General features: G+C 41.1%; 1 protein-coding gene across 5 annotated transcripts in view; it reads left to right on the forward strand.

Annotated features, from left to right (window-relative positions):
* The window catches only part of ptprsa (protein tyrosine phosphatase receptor type Sa), a 250,536-nt gene that overhangs the window by 186,036 nt on the left and 42,898 nt on the right, over positions 1 to 21,602 (forward strand). For 3 of the 5 annotated variants that reach the window (XM_067596688.1, XM_067596687.1, XM_067596690.1), the window contains 8 exons: positions 5,680 to 6,000; positions 7,979 to 8,172; positions 9,603 to 9,629; positions 10,790 to 10,907; positions 18,099 to 18,692; positions 19,728 to 19,822; positions 20,240 to 20,490; positions 20,807 to 20,894. In XM_067596688.1, coding sequence (XP_067452789.1) covers positions 5,680 to 6,000; positions 7,979 to 8,172; positions 9,603 to 9,629; positions 10,790 to 10,907; positions 18,099 to 18,692; positions 19,728 to 19,822; positions 20,240 to 20,490; positions 20,807 to 20,894 — 1,688 coding nt within the window. The remainder of the gene's footprint in view (positions 1 to 5,679; positions 6,001 to 7,978; positions 8,173 to 9,602; positions 9,630 to 10,789; positions 10,908 to 18,098; positions 18,693 to 19,727; positions 19,823 to 20,239; positions 20,491 to 20,806; positions 20,895 to 21,602) is intronic. The other 2 variants (XM_067596689.1, XM_067596692.1) reach the window with 1 other exon arrangement.

Below are 21,602 nucleotides of genomic sequence, written 5' to 3' on the forward strand. Positions count from 1 at the left end.
GCTTGCTGCTATTTTCGTCTTTCTGCTGGGTTCATGCATGAACCCAAGTCCACCACAGCCAGCCACAAACAACTTCAGCGCAGCAAGCAGAGTAGCACATACAGACAGCATTGTCATACCCTTTTCCACCGAGCAAATATGGGTGTGAATAAGTCTAAATAATGGCTTTTCTCAAGTGTCTGCTTGAGACAAGGGACTCTTCCTATCAACTGCCTCATCCATACAATTACAGTGGATAGAAAGGATAACCACTGGTTGATAATGGCATCGCCATAGACTTTTGATTCTGCTGTCCAGGAAATGAGTGTCAATTCATGTTTGAAGTGGTAATCAATTTTTGAAATATTGTGTCCCACTTCAGTGCTCATTTCCATGTCAAGATTATCAAATATTTTTTGGATTGTCATTTTAATGTTAACAGCCATCTTTACCTTTCCTATCCATTCTATTTCTATGGTTTCACCTTTGGCCTCATGTTTGTGGTCTCTGCCAGGCAATATGTTTTTTTTTTATGTTTTTATTGGGAGTCCCTGCTCAAGCAGTTGTGAGACATATCCATTGGTTCCCTCACTGCTTAGGTCAGTAAAATCAGACTAAGTCAGTCAAAACAAAAGATTTCCCACAACACAACAAAATAAATAACTAGATCTTTTGGATGCTTTAAGGTAAGTGATTGTGTGGTTTAGGGGATTCAGTCTGCCATAACCTTTCTCAAAGTCCTGTCATGGGCATCTACCTATTCATCCAATTAACCCTTTTTGTTTTGTTTTTATTAATTTTTTTTGTGAAACACCAACTGAGAATTGGAAGGATAGAATGAGCAGTCTTTATACATGACACGGTTAAATATTAAACTGACATGTCTGCAGGTTGGCTGCTTTTACAGTTCAGGAATAGCATCATTTCCATGCATCTAAGCCTGTGAAGAGCCATGTGACATATATAGCTTGCATTAAGTGCCTTCACAGTGCAGTGTAACATAGACAGTTTAAACTGTCAGCCTTTTGGGAAAACCAGCAAAGCTTATTGTATTAACAATGAGTATATAGGCCACACATGAACATGTAAGTGCACCTTAGTACAGAGGCCTCAATTTTAAGATCAGTAAATTGGCACAATTATTGGATATATACCCATTGCGTTGCTTTTGTGCAGTATCACACAAACAGGAACAAAATATTCCATTGTGCCAGACTCCTGAGTACTGTACCATTGCTATGGGTGTGGCACAAACACTGAGAAATGCCCCACACATATAAAATAGTCTCACACCCTAAACTGCACAATAATGACAAAGCCTTATTTAACAGTTACTTGGTTGAAATAGCTGTACACAGTCAAGTCATATGTGAACACTGATAACATGTTAAGAAATGATCAGCTGGAATATGAAAAGGAAAAGTCAATGAAATACATTGCAGTTGATGAACACAAGATGTTTCTGCCTATTCAAAACACATTGGAGAGAATTGACTGCATACAATTTTAATATTACTTCATGTGCGATCTCTGCTTTTGGCATTGTTAGTGCCATGCTGTACTCATATCCCTATAGACCCATTTCAACATGAATTTGAACCCACTGCACTGTTTGGCAGACTGAAACCCTTTGCCACTAAGTAAAAAGAAAGACAGACAACATGATTTCCCTGTTTGCTTTGTTGTCCATTATCTGTGGTACAAAATGTTTGCTTATTGTTGAAGTTTGTGCTCAGTTCAAGCGGCATTACCAGAGGCTATTGTCATGGGGACCACTCTGCCAAGAACATGTGAAAATTCACGGAAAAAAATAAGACTGGATCATAACCTCTTAAATCAAAGAGCACCTCAATTATTTCATTGAGTTCTCTTAGTTCTTATTATATATGGATGACAATAAATACACCTGATGTTACTGGCAACAGTGGTTCTCATTCAGAAGCAAGGTCTCTTGGAGTATGCTGCTATAGTCAGACCAGGTTGAGAGACCATTTTTTTGTGAGACTGTTTAGAAGCGGCCGGAGTGGGTCCACAACCAGAGAGCTGGGAGGGCCTCCAGCATTTCTTTAACTGTTACCCAGTTGCAAAGCATGGTAACAAGGCCTGAGATGGACCCTGGGAGTGGGTGTTAGGGGACTGCAGGGCCCCAGAGTGGCAGATAAGAATCCCATTTCATAGAGTCAGAATTAATTTCATGCTTTGCGATGAGCTATGAGCCAGGCCCTTGGATTGTCAGGCTTTGTTACACATTTAGATTATACCTAGAACCTGCCAGTAGCCAGTCAAGTGCTATCTCTCAAATTAAAGTGGCAGATTTTAAATCCTCTGTATTTAGCCAAACAAGCAGTTTAGCCCTCCCACTTACTGTAATTGCAGGAGGTTTTTAGATATATTGGAATATTTGTGTGAGCCACAGCACGGCCATTTGGCATCAGGGGGGATTAATTTTGTAATGATCTACAAATACGAACATCCTGTCATTCGACGCTGCTGATGAAAATACAGTTCAGATGCAGACGTGCTTACACTCTGATAGCAAACGCACCGGCAATCTGTGTCATTTGAAGAGTTAATAGCAGGCATGCATGTATAGCTAAACTGTTTAGCTATAATGTGTGTAATTTATATCCACTGAAGATGTCACACTAAATGCAGTTTTAATCTGAAGGTAGTCATAATGATTAGGTATGGCACCAGTACTTGACATTGCAGACTTTATACTCATAGCTCATATTCATATCACAACAGACTTGAAAGTCAAATAGAAGGATATGAATGCAGACATGACTAATTATTTGTCAAATAGCATTTAGGAAACTCTTTCAGGGAAGCTTCAAAAGAACCTCAAGTGAAGCATTAGCCAAGTTTCTTCTTTTGTGGCTGTATAGTTCGAGTATCCATAATCCTACCACTGGCCTTCATGGGATATGCACTTTATTAAAGCTGTGCCCCAGCTAGTCTTAAACCGTTATCAGGCATGAGGATGCCTGTGCACTGTGATAGCCAGGCCCCTGTCAGATTCACAGCCCTTTTCCACACCACAAAGATTGAGAACTGAGCAATCATTCTTGACGTGGAGAGTTTGCAAATACAATATGAGCAGAGGAAAGAAGCTGAAAGGCTCAAAATCCAGTAAGACCGTAAGTAAATAAGCCCATTGGACACAGAGAAGAGTTTGGGAACTGTGGCTGAGGTCCTGTCCTATTTGTTATGTGCTGGAACATTCAGTCTTCACTGGTAGGAGGTCTCTCTGATAGTCAAAACCTCTGTTTTTTTTATTTTTTTGTCAATATTATTTTTAAAGCTGTTCCACCCAAAGTGACAGTGCAGTCAGAACAGTATCATTAAACTTTTATGAATTCAGCAATACAAGCCTTCCGTCTTGCTTCCTCTATTCTTGTGTCTTGGCATTCTCAAAATGGCAGTGAGCTTCACCACGAAACATAGGCACAGGGCTATGAAATGGGATTTATTTGAACAAATTGTAAACAAGGAAGGATGTTTGTGTATGTGGCCAAGTGCAAAAGAACAGAATATCTGGGGAGTGAGTTTTCCCCCTACAGCTTCCCCTCTCACAGTCTTGTGGACCCCCTCGGCCAAAGATACACGAGTATTAAACAGCCCTGACTACAGCACAGAGCCAACTCTCTCCCTCCCAGTAGGTCCAAACTAGGTCCAAAATTATAGTCTCAATGGCTCAAAATTAAAGGTGTTATTTACTGATTCGCAAAATGGGGATAGCTCAAAATGTCTTACACATTCTATGGGAGGGAAAGTGTTGTGGCTCACTGACTATAGAGTAAGCACGCTCTGTAGTCAGGAGCTGGTGGTAAGAAAGTCTTTCAAATTTAGTATATGTGGGAGCCAGGTACGTATGATGCAGACAATGCTTGTGATCTTGTTTTGTTTGGTTTTGTTTTAGGAGTTAAATGTTATTTTATGTTTATACCGAGTATCCAGTTTTTTTCATGTTTTCTCATAAGTTGTTATTTTGAACCTTAACTGTTGTTGTGGTTCTTTCTTTCGAGTCACATGGGTTACAGAGAAATTCATTTCCCAGTACCCTCCTTCAGTTCATGATTTATTTCTTCAGCCTTTGTTTTGGAATGAGAACATGCTGCTTGTTTCCATTGGATTCATTTGAGTTCTTCTCCTTAGTTGCTGTGTGTTGAATGCCCTTTTTTCTGATGGTATTTCATTTTGTTTTTGATTGTTGTGCTATATTTAGCTTACATAACAGAGAGTGTAATAATGAACTTAGTTTCTTACACCAAGACGGAGGGAATATATTCTCATACAAAATCATTGTAGGGGATAGAGGGAACCCAACGTGGATAGAAATATTTTCATACATGTCCTTTTATCCGTATAATACCAAACTCTGGATGAGAAGTGAAACGTTTTATCGCTCCTTGCACAGCACACTCTCTGGACGAGCACAAGCTGTGTAAGCGCTTGGCACAGATTTGAAGCGAGAGGCATTGAGTTTGAATTAGAAAGTTCACAGATGTGTAGGTTTTAATATGTTTTGGAAGAACACTTCAGACACAAATAACAGCCACTGTGTTGGAAAGCTTTTATACTGTAACAAATTAAAAAGGACAGACTACACTACCTCCATATTAGCTTATACTTAGAAAAAATAGCTTGTTTTAGCTTATGCTAATTGGTTAAGAGAGTTCTGGAACAAAAATTAGAAATGCTTTTCAATGGATTGTTTAATTGTTATTATTCAGGGTAAGATGGATACTATTTTCTACCCAAGACAAGACAATGACAGACATGGCAGAAATCTGTGTAAATAACAATAAACAGTAAGACTAAACATGTTTTAAATATATTTGTCTCATTTTTATGTTTCCTGTATGGGCATGATAGATTGTTATTGATCCTACAACCGAGTGTCTCAATAGTATAAATTAAACCCTTAATTATAAAATGATGCATTTGATGCTCACGGCTGCCATGTTTACCTAGTAGCTAGTTAGTTTTTAAGTACAAATTCCCAGTCCATCTGGTACTACATCAGGATGAAAGTAGTGATTGTGGATAACTATGGATAATATGAGCCAGACAGAGTCAGATCCCTCACGTCCTGAATTGAAATACACTACAGGGCAGATAAATGGCTTCCCTTGTCATGCAGGGCTGTAGATCATTAACCCAGTTGGGTTCTAAAACTGTTTATTTTTATTGCACAATAGAATGAATAAATATCCTCATACATCTGACTACCGTCTTCAGTTAAAAGAAAAAAAAATCAGACAGCGCTAGATTGATGTCCTGATAGCTATAATAATACTTTCAGCAGCTTAAGTTTTAAGCTTTTGATACCTTTTAAATGGTAAAAATAAAACTTCTTCTAGAACCAAATGTACTCATGTCCAGCACTGACCTCAGGTATCTTGTAAGGTAGCCATCTTGATTCATTATTACACAAGCTTGTGTCATTGTCCGTTTATGCCTTTTTGTTGACATTTGCTTGATAATTTTATTTTTATTTGAAGCATATTTTGCCTCCAACTTTGATTTGCAATTTTTTGTTTGAATTATTCTTGTTTTTTTTTATTTGAGTTTGGAATTTTCCTTTTATCATTTTCTTTATCTCTCCCATCTTTTTATTTTTTTGTTTTTCACCCCTCCCTTCCCCATCCTCCTCGTCCTCGACCCCCTTCCTTCCTGTCCTTTCCACCTCACCAGAGCCCTCAGCCCCCCCTCAAGACATTAAGTGCAGCAGCACCAGCTCCACCACCCTGCTGGTAAGTTGGCACCCCCCACCTTTGAAGAGTCAGAACGGTGACCTGGCAGGGTATAGGGTGCGCTACCAGGTGGTGGGCCTGTCAGAAGGCGGCAGTGACGATGGGGAGGCAATGGAGGAACCGACGGTGCCTGCCACCGAAGAGCAGGTGCTGCTGCAGCGATTGGAGAAGTGGACCCAGTATCGCATCACTGTGTCTGCCTTCACTGTGATTGGACCGGGCCCTGAGAGCGAGCCCCAGATCTGCCGGACCGACGAAGACGGTACATGAATCTCTATTGTGTAGAGACTAACTTTAATGTAGAGATAAAGGTATTATATGTTAGTTTGATAGTGAGGTTGCCCTCGGCAGCAGGTTATTAATTATCCATGTATGCATGTGAGCAACTTTTGGTGCACATGCATGTGCAGTACATGTCCATCTTACAGACTTCCATCAGAAAAAATATTTTATAAATTGGACACCCCAGTCTTTGTCAGAATACTATCCTACATAAACTAAATGTACACTAAAGATGTTGGTTACAGAAGCATACCAACATCTTTGTCCATAAGTAACAGGATCACACTGTGTAAATAATATGAAAGGAAACCACTTAAAATACATAACACACTTGGGAAATCAAGCGTGTTGCTATTAAAAGATAATTAACCAAATGCAATTCATAATAGCTAACAAATCTCATATCCTGCTCTATCTGTAGACTTTTAACAGCATCACATTGCTCAACCGAGAGCCATAAGCATTTATGAGTGCTGTACACTGCAAGGCCATATCTGTCTATACATTTATCATGGCAACAGTTGGTTGGAGGCTAAAGAAGGAGGTCTGTGTTCACTAAGGTTGCAACTCAGATCCCCTGATTAGAGAATGTGGTCTATGTAAAAGAATAAATAACACCGTCGCTGTTCTAAGTAACTACTATTGTGGTGTTCTTGAACATGGTGATAAAGCCTGACCCGCTCCACTTAAGTAAAAGGACTGGGTTTACTGGATGTTTCTGTGTGCATGTGAAGCTTGGTGTTGAATGGGAGCAATTCTGTTCATGTTGACTCTGGATGGAGAAAATGTTAAAATACATAGAAAAAAAGGTTTTGGTTCTATGTATTGCTGGTCATTTGATACACATTAGTCTCCATCTGCAACCATTACGTCCCACATTGGTACAAAACATCTAGAAGTGAATGGAAACGGCAGAAAAACCAGGGAGATTGTGAAATCATCTCTTGCTTGAACCTTGAAGAACAAAAAACAAACATACAGCTTAGTTGGATAGCAGAGAGTAAATGATAAAAGAGGAAAGCAGCTGAACAATGAAATAGATAAAATGACAAGTAAAGATGGGGGCATGTCACAGCACATCTGAACCATTGACGGATGGCTGACATTGGCTTCTATTCTCCACGATCCATTTCACTTCCATTACCACAGCATTTTAAGCATTTTCTGACACTGATGTACGATTGCAACAGTAGAAAAGCTTAAATTCTTTCTATATCTATAGACAGCAGCATCAGGGAGGTAAAGGGTGAAAACCACAGCACATTGACAATAGCTACAACAAATTTTCTGCTGTCATTACGAAAATAACGCGTGACAGAGAAGTGTAAGGTAAAGAAATAAGAGCTGGGGCTAAAAGGTAGAAAAGATTTTTGTAATAAACAAGATTGGTGAATGATCCAGGGGAAGATGGGGAAAATGGGGCTGTGATTTAGGGGGGAAGAGGGGACTTGAAGTGTTTGTGGAGGAGCAAATGGCAGCAGTTTGAGTGGAAGAGTTTTATTAATGGCACATCCATCTCAGAAAGGGCCAGTCCATGGCACACCAAAAGACATGGAAGCAAGGCCTTCCATAAAGGCCTGTCATTATGACTGAGAGACAAGGCTATGTACTGATGGCAGACAGACACAGCAGACACATATTGAAAAGGTGGAGGAGACAGGAGAAAGTGGTTTTGTGTTTTTGTGTGTGTGTTGGGGGATATAATGTTGTGGGAAGACTGACATTGGAGGAGTTTGTTTGTTGTTTTTTAATGTCTCTGTCCATCAATCTTGTCAGCTGTCAGTATGTTTCCTGGATATTGTATGGGTCTGGGAGTTATTAATGCCTTGACACAGATTTATGTGAATCTCTTAATTCTTTTCCACATCCCCACTAACATCTAAAATTAATGCAAGGATCACAACCACAATGCTGTGACAAAGTTACCCTGATTTGAGTTTTTGTTTTGTTATCCTTAGTTCCTGGCGGTCCTCCACGGCGGGTGGAGGTTGAGGTCCTCAACTCCACAGCACTAAAGGTGATGTGGCGTTCACTGACGCCAGGAAAGCAGCACGGTCAGATCCGTGGCTACCAGGTTCACTATGTACGTGTGGAGAATGGCGAGTCACGGGGCCTGCCCCTAATCAAGGACGTTATGCTGGCTGACGCCCAGGTATGACCATCTCAGTTTCCTCACTACAAATCGGTTATGTACGTAAATTATACCACAGAGCATGCTTATGCTATGCATCGAGGGACTTTTCCTGTGTAAAAATTAGCAAAATTCCCAGTACTGCCTTTGAATCTATTTTTCAATCATGATATAAAGACACTACCAGTTAAGCAGGTTAGACCAACACTGTTACACTGATGTAATGTTTAAAACCTCAGTGAAAACTTTTCCTAAGTTTTTTCTCACACAGACTGCAAATTGTGTACTTCATCCTCACTGTAGTGGCTGTGCAAATAGTGCTAGAGTATGGGAAGTGATATGGGTGCGCTTCCCTCTTGGATTTCATTTCATATTGCTGCAATATTCTTTTTCCTTCAACCCACAACAAGAACTGTAATCAAAGCTTCACTCATCTTGTCCTCCCTCTTCTGCCTACATGGCTTTTATTAGGAATGTCTAGACCCCTGCTTTATGGCAACATCTACCGTGAAATGTCTGATTGTGTACATATCCAATGCAAAGACTCAAAGAAAATGCTGATTATAGTATTCTGTTACGGGCAGGAGTAAAATTGGCATAAAAACATTTCACCAAAAATCAACCGCCGATGACAGCTAGAATTGTAACGGAGCCTTGTATAATGGCTTTTTTTTTTTTTTTTTTCTTTTTTCTTTTTACAAAACTTCTGTCAACACAATGCTGGAGGATTCCTGCCAGAGTGAGATTTTGTGCACAGTAGCAATCATCCAAATGTAAATTACAGCCTTGAAGCAATAGGGTAAACAACACAGAAAAGAATAGTTGTATGCAATGCTATATATTTTAGGAATGAATGAATCAAACTCTATATTTTGCTCATGAATGAAGGGTCCAATCAGGCCAAATACCACCAGTATCACGTTTACATTTTTAGCATTTAGCTGACCCACGAATCCAAGAGTAGAATGAGTTTAAATAACTTAAATTATAAGATCCACAGTAATGCATGCACACACCCAGCAGGCAACAAATTATGCCAGGCAAAATATGTTTTTAGTTGCATATTTTTGTTAGTATATTTAGAAATGACCTCATCAATAAACCCTAAGCTGCACCTTATTGTCACTTCTGGCAGTAGCTAGCAATGATTTAACCGAGGTAGCTCGTCGATAGCTGCACAGTAGCATGATTAAACATCTCCAGTCCCCATAGGCAGACCTATACAACTCTCAGCCTTGTCTCAACTGCTTCTCATAACATGAGCTTCAAACGGCTTCTCTCTTTCCTGACCTCACAAAACCAGTGACCTATTTCTGATACCGACCCTCTGCTCCCAAACTTCTAATGCCCCCGTCTCTCACAATCCTATTTCTTCCCTTTCTTTTCTCTCTCTTTCTCTAAAAAAAATATTGCTATCTCTCCTGCACTCTCCTCTTTGGCGGGGGGGTTAGTGGGAAACGGACGATACAGCTGAATATGTAAGTACGAAGTTTCGCCTGAGTGCTTTGTGTAGCTGAAAGGGTATAAACAGCGGGTATTGCATCAACCTGGTTGGATTCACAGTTTACACAACCCATCCGATCCTTATTCAGTAAGATTGGATAACAAAGTGGCTCAGAGGTTTCACCTCAACTGTCTGGTCAACCAACCTCCACACTATCTCTATGCGCCACTGAGGAAAAAAGGACACTTCTATTTCCAGCTAGCTTCTACAAAATGACGGCTGATGCAATATCCACTGCCCACTGTGCCTGGAATGCTAATGCTACTTGTCATGCTGCGTGTTGATACAGTATGTTTTGTCTTGTGTTTTGGTGGTGTATATGTTTTTTTTTTTTTCTTTTTTGTGGTTGTGATTTTTGAAACAAATTATTTAATTTTATGTGTAGTGCCCTAGAATTACAGTGCTGCCTTAAGTTTACAAAACCGTTTTTCATCTCTTTATAGAGAAAATATTGAAACAGTACCTTTTTAACAGTGAACCTTTAAACCTAAAATCCTCATCACATCTCTGATGACAATTCACAACTGGTGATTGTACCCTTATTTTGAACCAAAATTTGAAACTTCAGTTCATCTGCGTTACGTGAATACCATCTCAAGTGCAAGACAGTACTTATAGCTCATTTACCTTTATTGACCTCTCCCATCCCTCTGCCAACCAGCCTGTTAAAAACCTCATTCTGCATTCGTTCAAACCTGCTCCCTTGAAAGATTCATTAGAATTGATCGGAAGCCTCTCTTTGAAGAGGACTCAAGGAAACTTAATGGCTGAGGTAAAAACTGCCAGTGAATGGCCAGGATGTATTCAGCATGCATTTATCACAAAGTTAAGTTGTTGATTGCAGTATTGCTAAAGGAATAAGGGGGGCTATTTTCCATTTACATACCTAATATCCCTCCTCCACCTTGGCAACTCTAAGGATTTACTTAATGGAATGGTTTCCCATTACCCAGGGGAAAGCGTTACATTTAATGCATGCCTCGTGAAAATTAATAAAGAGGACCAGGAGACACTTCACTCAGATTAACATTCTGCATAAGGCAGTTTGAGTTGCATGAAGTGGGGTCAAATCATCAAAAATTCAAGACACATTTTAACATTTTCCTGCTCCTGTCCCTTCCCTGTCTCCCATAGGAAATGGTCATTGGAGGACTCAAGCCGGACACTACTTACTCCATCACGGTGGCAGCGTACACCACCAAGGGGGATGGAGCCCGGAGCAAACCCAAACTGGTGGTGACCAAAGGGGCAGGTCAGTAAAAGGATAAATCAATTGTTTGTTGGTTTGTTTATTGAACTTTTGTTGATGCAGCGATGGAATTAGAATTTTTAGCATGTGGCTGAAGGGTACGTTTCTAAAGGGCTCCTCATCATTCTCAGCCCGCTCTTATTGTTAGAGTACAATTTCAGTATTTGATTAACGACATGGAAGGAGCCCCAATTTACAGCCATAATGTGGTGCTTTTAACTGATTCAAACCTATTCAGAAGATTTGCAAGAGTTCATGACATCTGTAGTGTGCATTAAGCATACTTATTAAATGTACATCTCAAACTAAGACTTTTGCTGCATAATACTTCTTCTTGAGTAAAGTCAGTCATTTTCAGCTAGTGAATTTTATGTAAGACATATTTCCCCAAGTTAACTATTCTGAGGTATATATGGATTCAGGAACATCAGTTTAGTCACACACAGATGATATTTGCTCTGACTATCCACAGAATTTTAGAGATCAAGAAGGTGGTGTGAAGTACTTGGAGATTTTTCAGACAGATTATGACAGCTTGAAAAACCAATGTTGGATTGTTGATTTGAGCTTTAAAGATAAAATACTGGAGGCTAATGCCTGCACATTACAAAGCTTGGTCTTCTTCAGTTTTTTTCCCTTGTTACCACCGGTGGGCACACCAGTTTAACCAGACTGCCTCAGCCTCTTTGGAAGATATCAGATTGGTTACCATGAACATGATCTAAACCTGTTAGGCTGTCTGTCTAACAGGCAGCCTTCTTTGAGAGAATTTAAGGCATCAAGCCAAGATATGAGTGTCTTTTTGTGTGAGTATCTGTGCCAGGAGACTTTTGGGAAGCTTCAGAGAGCCAATTTATACACAACTGCATACATACTTGTAGATACATAAACATGTCTGCATACACACCTAGTCACTCTCTTACACATGAGCACCTGCAGTTTCCACAACAGAGCACACACACACACAGTATATGCAGAACCCATCCTGTGGCATTGCATGCACCAATGTACATGCACATTCATAAAACAAACACACACCAACACATGCACACAGTGAAACACAAACACATAAAACATTCTCATGACCCAACACACACTCACACAAACAGGCGAATTTCCCCGATCCTGACAGGTGTGTCTGTTACAGGTGTCAGGGAGCGCAATGCTGCCAAAGGGGCTTGAGTGAGTGCTGTCACTCTCCGTCCTCCTGTCAGGACAGGGTGACTGATATGCCAGTCTAGCACACTCTGTCTGTCCCTCAGAGGGAAAGCCTCTCCGTTTTTATTATTGAAGTGTAAAGAAATGGTTTATGCCAGGGGGCCAAGATAAATAGAAAGCGGGAAGGGGTGAGAGGTGGGGAGAAGACAAGCTTCAGCTGCCTTTTTCAGAGGTGAAGTGGTTGTCCTTGTTCTGAGGAATATTGGGAAAGTCTAGTGAATAGATGGTCATGGGATTTCGGAAATACCATGGAATTTCCTGAGGTCTATGTCAGGCAGAGGACAAAAGGTAGCTTTTTATGTTCTGTGGGGACTTGATGAAATGTCATACAAAAAGATGCCAAAATCTTTTGTATTATTTCTCTGGGGGGTTTTTTTCTCTTCAGAACAACCTTAATTTAGTGGAAGGATGAATCATAAAACTAGAGCCTTTCTCAGCTGAAAAACAATATGAACAAACAACAGGACCAAATGAATTACAAAATCAAATTCTACATTAGGTCTACAGTCAGACCATATGATTAGAAAGATCAGTCTCATAATTGACAGTATTCCAGTCTGAAAGCCCTTCCTGCCACTTTTATTCATTTTAATTTACTTTTAAAGTCTGCCAGCTTAAATGTAATGTTTGATGGGTTTACCCTTGTTTGCTTATATGGTTTGGCTCATTTTCACAGGGATACTGTTTATGCTGCCATATAACTAAAGCTGCCGTCTTTTGATATGACTACTTAAAAAAAAACAACATTTGAATTCTGACAAAACATGTAATGGAATATATTCTAAAAATGGATCTCAACATATATAAAATTGTGAACCCAGATAAACAGTATGTGGTGTTTTTAATCGTTCAGTCTTGTATAAAATCGTAAAGTGGCACACTTTCGATGTGTGATGCACATAAACAAAATATTCTAGCATTTGAATGCTTTTGCATGTACACACGCACACAAATACACATATGCAATAGCTCTTAAAATATTTTTTTTACAGACAAGCATGCGTTTAAAGTGAGCAATTGCCTCTAGAAACTATGACGACATAGGCCTGTTCATTGTAGGAAGCATAAAGGTCTGAAAAGCTTCATCAATACACAACATCCTTACAAAGACAGTTTGTTTTCAGGCCACTTATAAGTCCATTCACATCCTTAGCCCAGTCTTTTCATCTTCCAGACATTCCAACAAGCCTCTCCGGCAGTTTGGTGTATCAGAAAGTATCCAAAATAATCTATCTCAGGATTTTGTAGGATATACAAACAAGTAGAACTGCACACCTATTTGTGAGTCACAGACAAACAGCATCCATTCTGTGGCTGGAACTGTCTTTGTTTGCTGAATGAAAGCCAGGTTTGAAAAGTGCCTTTTCATGATTCATACTTTCCAAACTCTTCCTTTGAGAAACAAACTTAACCATGGCCAAGGTGATACAAAGTTTTTGAGGAGAAAGAAAACTGTTATTCTGCCATCCCACCTGCACAAAGAGAGTGTTTTCACTGGGCTGAAAGGAGCAGGATTCAATGACCATCCTGTTTTTCTTCTTTACTTCAGGTTTAAGAGGAAAATATATATAATGATCTTGATTTCAAGAACAGTTTATGAAACAAAGTAGAACTAACTAATCAACAAACACAAAACACAGTGAAACAGCTTGTTGAAAAGCACCTTTAACCTAAGACCCTCCCACCCTACAGTAGAAGGATGAAATCTAAAGAAGTTTCTATCAGTGAAAGCTCTTCCTGTCCAAATGGGCCATGTGATATTTGTAGCAGATTTGACTCCATGACATTTCCTACATTACAATTACTCTCTTCCATGTACCTCCACCACATACACTTCTACAGCAAGCAGACTAAATTAAAAGTAGACGGAAATCAAGATGGGAGAGGGTTGACAGATGATTAAGAGGTGCATATACATATGTGCACCTTCTTCTTTGCAGACAAGCATGGAGGTGATATGTTTCTATGTATGTATATGTTGATGTGAGTGCGCATGACTGGCGTGCACAAGAGAGGGAGGAAATGAGAGGGAAACCTGATCACCCCTTTCTCAATCCGGCTGAGTGAGTGTCAACAGCAGGCTGTTAATACAATGGCCTGATGGGAAACGTGCCGGGAGACCCACAATAAGGGATTGAAACAGGGTCGACCCTGAAATGGACGCAGAGAGAGGGATGAAGAGGGGTGGAGGATGGTAGGAGGTTGGGAGATGAAAGGAAGGGGAATTGGGCAGTGTGCAAGGGGAGAAGGAGAGATGGGGAAGGAATAAGGGAGAGTGTAAGGGGGAGAGAGATGAACAGCGAGGAGGAGAGGGACAATCAAGGTGTCCAAGAACCCCAGAATCACTCATGTACACACACACACACACACATTTCTGCCTCCTCATATCCCTGTTGGGCTCTCTTTGCAGCAGATTGCTCCTTGTCCCCAGTCACCTTCATCATACCTCATTCACTCATTTCTCACCCCTCACTATGCCCTTGTTCTCTCTCTCATCACCCTGTAGCACCACACACACACACACACACACACACACACACACACACAACTAAACACGCTCTCTTTACATCCCATGACCAACCCCTGTGCCCCCTCCCCTCCCAACACTAATCTGCTGGCTTAGTACCCTTCTCCCCAGTATGCAATAGGCCAAAGTTTTAAATGTACAAATAATAAAACTGTTTCAGGGCTACTATGGTTGTAATGGATACATTTGGTAGCCTGTTGAGGTTAGAAGTGAAGCACAGACATTTTTAACAGCAAACACACACACACACGCGCGCGCACTGAGTCATCACAGCATCATTATCTCAGATTTTATTTCCTTGATTAGCGATGAGCATGAAGGTAGAGTGGGCTTTTAAATGACATCAAGCTGATCTATAGTATGCAGCCGAGGAGTATTAGGAGCATTCATCTCACCCAACACTTGGCGCCCCCCACTAGACTCAGCTGACTAGCCACCATCATCCTACCCACCCTCATCTTCCTCTAGCAACAGTCTTCAGAGAGAAGACCATTAGCGAATGAAAATGAATAATATGAGCAGGGACTGTGCAGGGTGGATTGCTTTGTGTGTGTATTTTTACTTTGGCACATAAGAATCTTTTTGGCGAATTAATTTAGACTTTATGTATGCACATGTACACAGACACACACACACAAAATGATACTATTCCACTGAGAGGGAGGACTGTTGCCTCAGACTAATGTTAGCTTCTCCAAATTACTTTAAGTCCATACTGGGCAGGAAGCCAAAAGTGCTCTGTGTGCAGCTGGAATGATGATATAGGAGCTGAATCTGGCTGCAAACCAGGGCCTATACTATCACACACATAAACACATACAGATGTGCGTACACATTGTCCATTATGCACAAAGACACACACAAGCAGATGTACATAAAACATATTTAAAAAAGGCTCTAATAGAAACACGCCCATGCTATCTCGGACCAAAGTCAACGCAAGCTTACTGGGAACACCAATCGGTGCACATCTGGGCTATTGTTAGCTACTTAAGCTAAATTGTACTAACACAGCAGGTATAATAATCGGGTAACATTAAACTTACCAAATGTTGTGACAATAGTCCGAATCCCAGAGCCAAATCAATCGCAGCTGTCAATCAGCAGCTTTGATGTCCCACATGGCCTACTGTAAGTCTTGAAATTTTACTGATGGAGTAATAATTTCCAAAACGACCACCAGCACACTTATTAGAGGGTTCAAATTTAGTGATTGAGAGCATGACTTGTTGAAAAAAATTATTGACTTAGTATTTCTAGAGAGATGCTTGATGCTTTTTGAATGGCGTCATTTGAGGCTTGGGATATTTTGGAGCCACCATCTAGTGGCCGTCGATGGCATTGCACTTTAAGGTACTTCCACATTGGTTTCAGTCTTAAGCTGTGGTAGTTGCCACTTGACGTATACCTGGTTAACCCATCCTGTCCTGTTTGTCTCAGATTTCTCGATCCATCCTCCCTGTCATTTCCCCTCATCCATTTACATTCCCATCATCCATTTACCTTCCTACCTGATCCGTACTCCATCCCTCCCTCTGCCCATCCCTACCCACATCCCTTCAAGCTCTCTTCCCTCCTCCTCTCCTCCCTCCTCTCATCCCCTCTGATTCAATCCTGTGCATACCGCTCCCATGTCTTATTCTAGGTGCTGTCTGGGGCCTGTCTGTAATCAGCTCAGATGAAACTATGCCTCAGACGAATCCCTCTGCCCAGCCTTCATTACATCCATCCCAGACCATCCAATCCTATGATGTTCTCCTTCCACCTTCAGCCCCCTCCCCACATCCATTCATCCATCCTCAACATCCAATACTTCCTCGTTCCCATTAAGCCTTTAATCACATATTGTTGTGGCATGGTCTGTACTTGTGAAGAGTTACTAATTTGCATGTAGCTTATTCAGCTATTTTAATTTATGCTGAAAAAGCTCTCAGTGCCAGGACCAACCAATTTACTGCCGACCCAGTTGGCAAGATTTTTGAATCAGAAATATACAGAGATAGCCAATCTCCTCACCAATGATTTCACAATTCATTTTTGTGTGTGTGTGTGTGTGTGCGCGTGTGTGTGTGTGTGTTTGTGTGTGTGTGTGTGTGTGTGATTGTAACCTCACTCATATTTGCCAGTTATCTGTCCTGCCACTGCCTTGTATTTCTGAGAATGGAGGGACGTAGATGAGTGAGTCAAGATAGAATCTATTTACAGAGAAATGGGGCTCAAGTGAGAATCAGCCACACTCATCTCTCACAAAGCTTTGACGGTAACTTGAGAACTGAAGGCTTCCCATAACTGCTGCTGCCTGTATCACACTGATGGGCCTTAAAAGGAGGTTTAAGACAAGACGTGTCATCCATAAGAGCAGCAAAACTGGGCCATTCTGAAGAATGGTGTCTAGACCCCAAGTGTAGATCATCTATTTTACAACAAGAGATGACTCTTACAGCTGAAAGAGGCACTGTTCTGTGCTTAAAGTTTTAGTGATGCTTTGCATTACAGAAATGATTTGGGCTTGAGCTTACATGTATCACTCAAGAATTTAGAGGCTCTGAGGATCCTCCACATCACTATGCAACACAACCTGACTCAGATTGTGAGGATGTTAACTGATGGATGGCTTAAATTAAAGTAATTACACTAACTCAATACACTTTTGCATTCTTTCATTCGTGAATTTCTGCTCGTAGCTGTTTTTTGTTGAATAAATCATCCAAAGTCCTATTCAGAGGTGTGTAGTAGTGGGGTGGTTTTATTGTGTATGCTGGTATACCGTGAGTTTACAGAGACTGAGTGAGTCTGAGACAGTAAGCCAACCAAGAACAATGGCAAGGTAGCACATTCATACAGTGGGACAAGAGGCATTGATCAAACAGTATGCTAATACAGTTGCAGCCAATGGATGAGAAGTTTTGCATTTTTGATGACAAAGGGAATGATGGAGTCAAGGAATGATGAATCATAGGAGCGGTAGGAGGGAGTTGCCAGACGAACTTAATAAACACTAGGAAGACAATTGATCAGTATTAGCAGGATATATCAGAGAATGGTATGTTAATTTTTAAGTCTGCATAGTTAAAATGTGTTTTCTTCATCAGTTTTACATTTTGTGTAGTAATGTCAGGAGGAATATGGACCATATTTCATAGTTTTTAAAGCAAACAAATTAGATCAAAAATGTGTTACTGTTAATGACTCTTATTTTCAAGACAGTGACCATGATATGATTGGGATAACAACACTGGTGTTTCCCTCTCAAAAAACACTAATAGTTTCCTCAATACCGCTTCTGTAGTATTCCTTGTGTCTGTTTAATTTGTGATTTACATCTCAGTGAATATCACTTTAAAATTATGCATCCTACATATATATAAAACATAGAAATTAATGAAGGTTTGTTTTATGTATTTTTTATTATTTTAATTACTATTTATTTTTTCTGTCTCTGTCTACAGTGCCTGGTCCGCCCTATTTGTCAGTGGCCCAGGACTCAGAGACATCTGCTGTGGTTCGCTGGGACCCACCAGACCTGATCAATGGCATGGACCTGCAAGGTTACAGGCTCCAGTTTGGTCGAAAAGATGTCTCTCCTTTGGCCACACTGGAATTTGCTCCCCAAGAACGACAGTACTCTGTGGGCAACATTCACCGGGGTGCCACCTACCTCTTTAAAATCTCAGCCAAGAGCAGGGGGGGCTTTGGGGATGAGGCTGGTGTGGAACTCAATGTGCCCGAAAATACGCCAGGGGGATATCCTCAAATTAACGAGGGCTCCAACGTGACATGCTGCTCAGTGCAGCTGTCATGGTCTCCACCGGTGCTGGCGGAGAGGAACGGGGTAATCACAGAGTACACTTTGGCCTATAAAGAAGCTGGTACCGGAGGAGCACCACGGGAGCTCCGTTTGCCCCCCAGCCTTTCCAGCTATGTGCTCAACAGCCTCAAACCGAACTCCGCATACGATGTGAAAATACGTGCACACACCAGTGTAGGTCCAGGGCCCTACAGCCCGCCTATCCAGTATCGGACGGTGGCCTTTGATCCAACAGGTAGGGCTTGCCTGTTTCTCTCCCAACCCAGTTGGCAGGGGGTTGGAAATTGGCTAAAAACAATCTGCAACATCACAAAAATGCCCCACCCCTCCTACTACCACCTCCACTTCTCCTCAAGAAAGAGAAAAGATTGATATTAAAAATGTTTGCCGTGGGATACTCACTTCACTAACCCAAACAAGGTAAAACGAGGTAAAAGTCAGTAAGTTATAGTCAGTCATTTTGAGAAAGAGGAGAGCAGCCTAGAATTTCAAGGTAAGTGCTGTTTGGTCAGACACTCATCCAGTCAGTCATCCTTGCAGCCCTTTGCACACTCACGCAGCTAATGCCTTCTCACCTCCCCAGTTTTCAAACAAGGTAGGACTTCAGTCAAACCCAGTCACTCCAAGAGTATGTATGGACTATTCTAAGTTGACAGAAAGCGAATTTTGGTTCTTTAAATTTTTTTTGTTTTTGGGTTTGTTTTGAGATATTCCTCCCTTCCTAACCCCTTTCCTCTCCTAATTCCCCCTTCCCCTGTCCCTTAACGGGACAGCTTGTGGCATGGCATCCCCCAGATGCACTGCTGAGGACTGTTGGCATGCTGTGTTTTGGGTCTGTCTCTATGCCCGCCTGGCAGCATGTTGGCAGTGCCAACCCAAACTCAGTAGAAGTGTAGGAGCAGGTAGCATTGTGGGTCAGTTGTTAATCCTCAAGTGGTCATGGGTTCAAAGATAGTGGTGAGATGGGTTGGCACTACCAACAATGGCTAGCCGGTGGGCGCACCCTTGTGCTCCATGGGTTTGTCGTCCATGAGTCTTTCGTGCTGTGTGTCTTAACCAATGGAGTTGCCCTTCTCACAGCCAATCACAGCTCACCGTTACACTCACTCTCCAACCCAGAGGAACGTTGCAGGGGAACAACAGCCTTTTTTTTTTTTTTTAAACCAAAGGTTCTGTCTCTCTTTCCTTGGTATCTGTACATGTTCACTAAAGATATACTCTCTTGCTTTTTTTTTTTCCTTTTTTTTTCTTGCATCTGTCCACTCAACAGATGTTCCAAAGAATTTCACTGTCAAATGGGCCACCAAGACCACAGTGGTCCTTGCATGGAAGTTTTCTGAAAGCAGATCCCCATACAAATGCACGGTGAGTTTAAGTTAGGGTTAATTAATTTCAGCTGTCATTTCATCTGAGTTACATTTTAACTTTTGTTTCACTGTAGATTGTAATTTTATACCATTCAGACAATCCCACTTCGATATTTAAAACTAATTTTCATCTGTTTTGATAAAATAGATTTTACACCAGTGCATTTTTTACTGCATTTGTAATTTGCATATTTCAGTGCATTGATTCAACTCCTGATCATTCTAATGTACCTATTCTCCCATGAATACCATTAAAATGAATATCCAAATTCCAACCTACATCCAACTACTCACATATCTATCCATGTCTATTCAACCACCAATCTATTGACCTGCCAAAATTTTTATATGTCCAATTATCAAGTCAACTTGAACTCAACTGAACTCAACTGAACCATCTATTGAACTCTATTAGATTGAGTACAACCGTCAGAAGATGGACGTGGATGCCAGGCAGATGAGGGTGCTCGTTACTGGGCTAAGGCCCAACTCCACCTACGAGTTCAGGGTGACCTGCCAAGAAAGCATGGACGGTGGGCCGAGACACCGTGTGGTGGCCAGGACAGCACCACTCATGATGGTCAAGAAACCTAAGCTGGACATCTACGCTGAGCCTGACAACATGCTCACCATGTCCTTCCCACCAGTCGATGGCAAAGATGTCAAGTGAGCATAGCATGTTGAAAGATTGGTTCTGAAAGCTCTGTCTAAATTTTTTTGAGGGTTGGGGTATTTAGGTTTAAGTCTCAAGATGCTTGAGATCTGCTGCAATATGGATTGAGATCTCAAGATGTATGAAATGCGTTGAAAGGGGAGTTTAGGTCTTAGGATTTCTGAGACATACTTATCATTGCTAGACCACTTGCAAGTATTGATTTATCACCTCAATTTCCTGTGAATGTTTTCATCTAAACAGCCATACAGGTATCAACAAAGAGTCACTATTATTTTTGTGTAATTTCCTTTGGTGCTGTGTTTCCAGGAACTTCTATGTGGTTGTGGTGCCACTTAAGAGGACCGCAGGAACTGTCAAAAACCTGAAAAACCCAGATGAGATGGACATGGAAGAGGTAGGATAGTTTAAAAGCAAATACAAACCCACCAAAAATGATTGGGATGACTGGGTGTACTGGCTCAAACAGAGTGAAGCATTATTTAATGAGAAGAGGCAACTTCAAAACTTCAGTAACACATTCTGTTTTGAAGAGACTTTTTTTTTCCTACAGACAAACTGTTTTTAGGGAGGGATTCTAGCCACTCATGTTTAGTTTACTAATGGTTGCATCTGCTAGGCAATTGTATTGTACACACCATCTACCAGACATGGACACAGACAACACACAGACATAAGTACATCTCAGCTATGCTAATTCCCCCCCCCCCCCAGGCATGCAGAAGAGAGAATTACACAGTCTTCTCCCACTTTTCCCATAGCTCGGGGTCACCTTGAGCACCAGATCAACAGCAACCATCCCTATTGGATTTGGGATTACACACATTCCGTCTGCTTAGTGCCTGCCTCAGTTTGAAGTGAATGAGAGGGGTTGTATTTTTTTTTTGTGGGGGGGGGGGGTGGAGCCTGGTGACATGGAACATTGCCAGATAATTAGCAGCTTTTTTAATCTAAGGGTGCAGTTACACCTACAGTTCGTTTTATTTGATGTCAGTCAGTTCAGTGAAAGGAGTCTAGTCCTTGTACACAACAGTCATTTAGACCCACAAATAAGCTGTGCGTTGGAAAAATTTGACATAATCCAAGTTACATTTTTTTTTATCAG

This window comes from Thunnus thynnus, chromosome 8 (genome assembly GCF_963924715.1).
Source record: "Thunnus thynnus chromosome 8, fThuThy2.1, whole genome shotgun sequence".
NCBI classification, from domain to species: domain Eukaryota; kingdom Metazoa; phylum Chordata; class Actinopteri; order Scombriformes; family Scombridae; genus Thunnus; species Thunnus thynnus.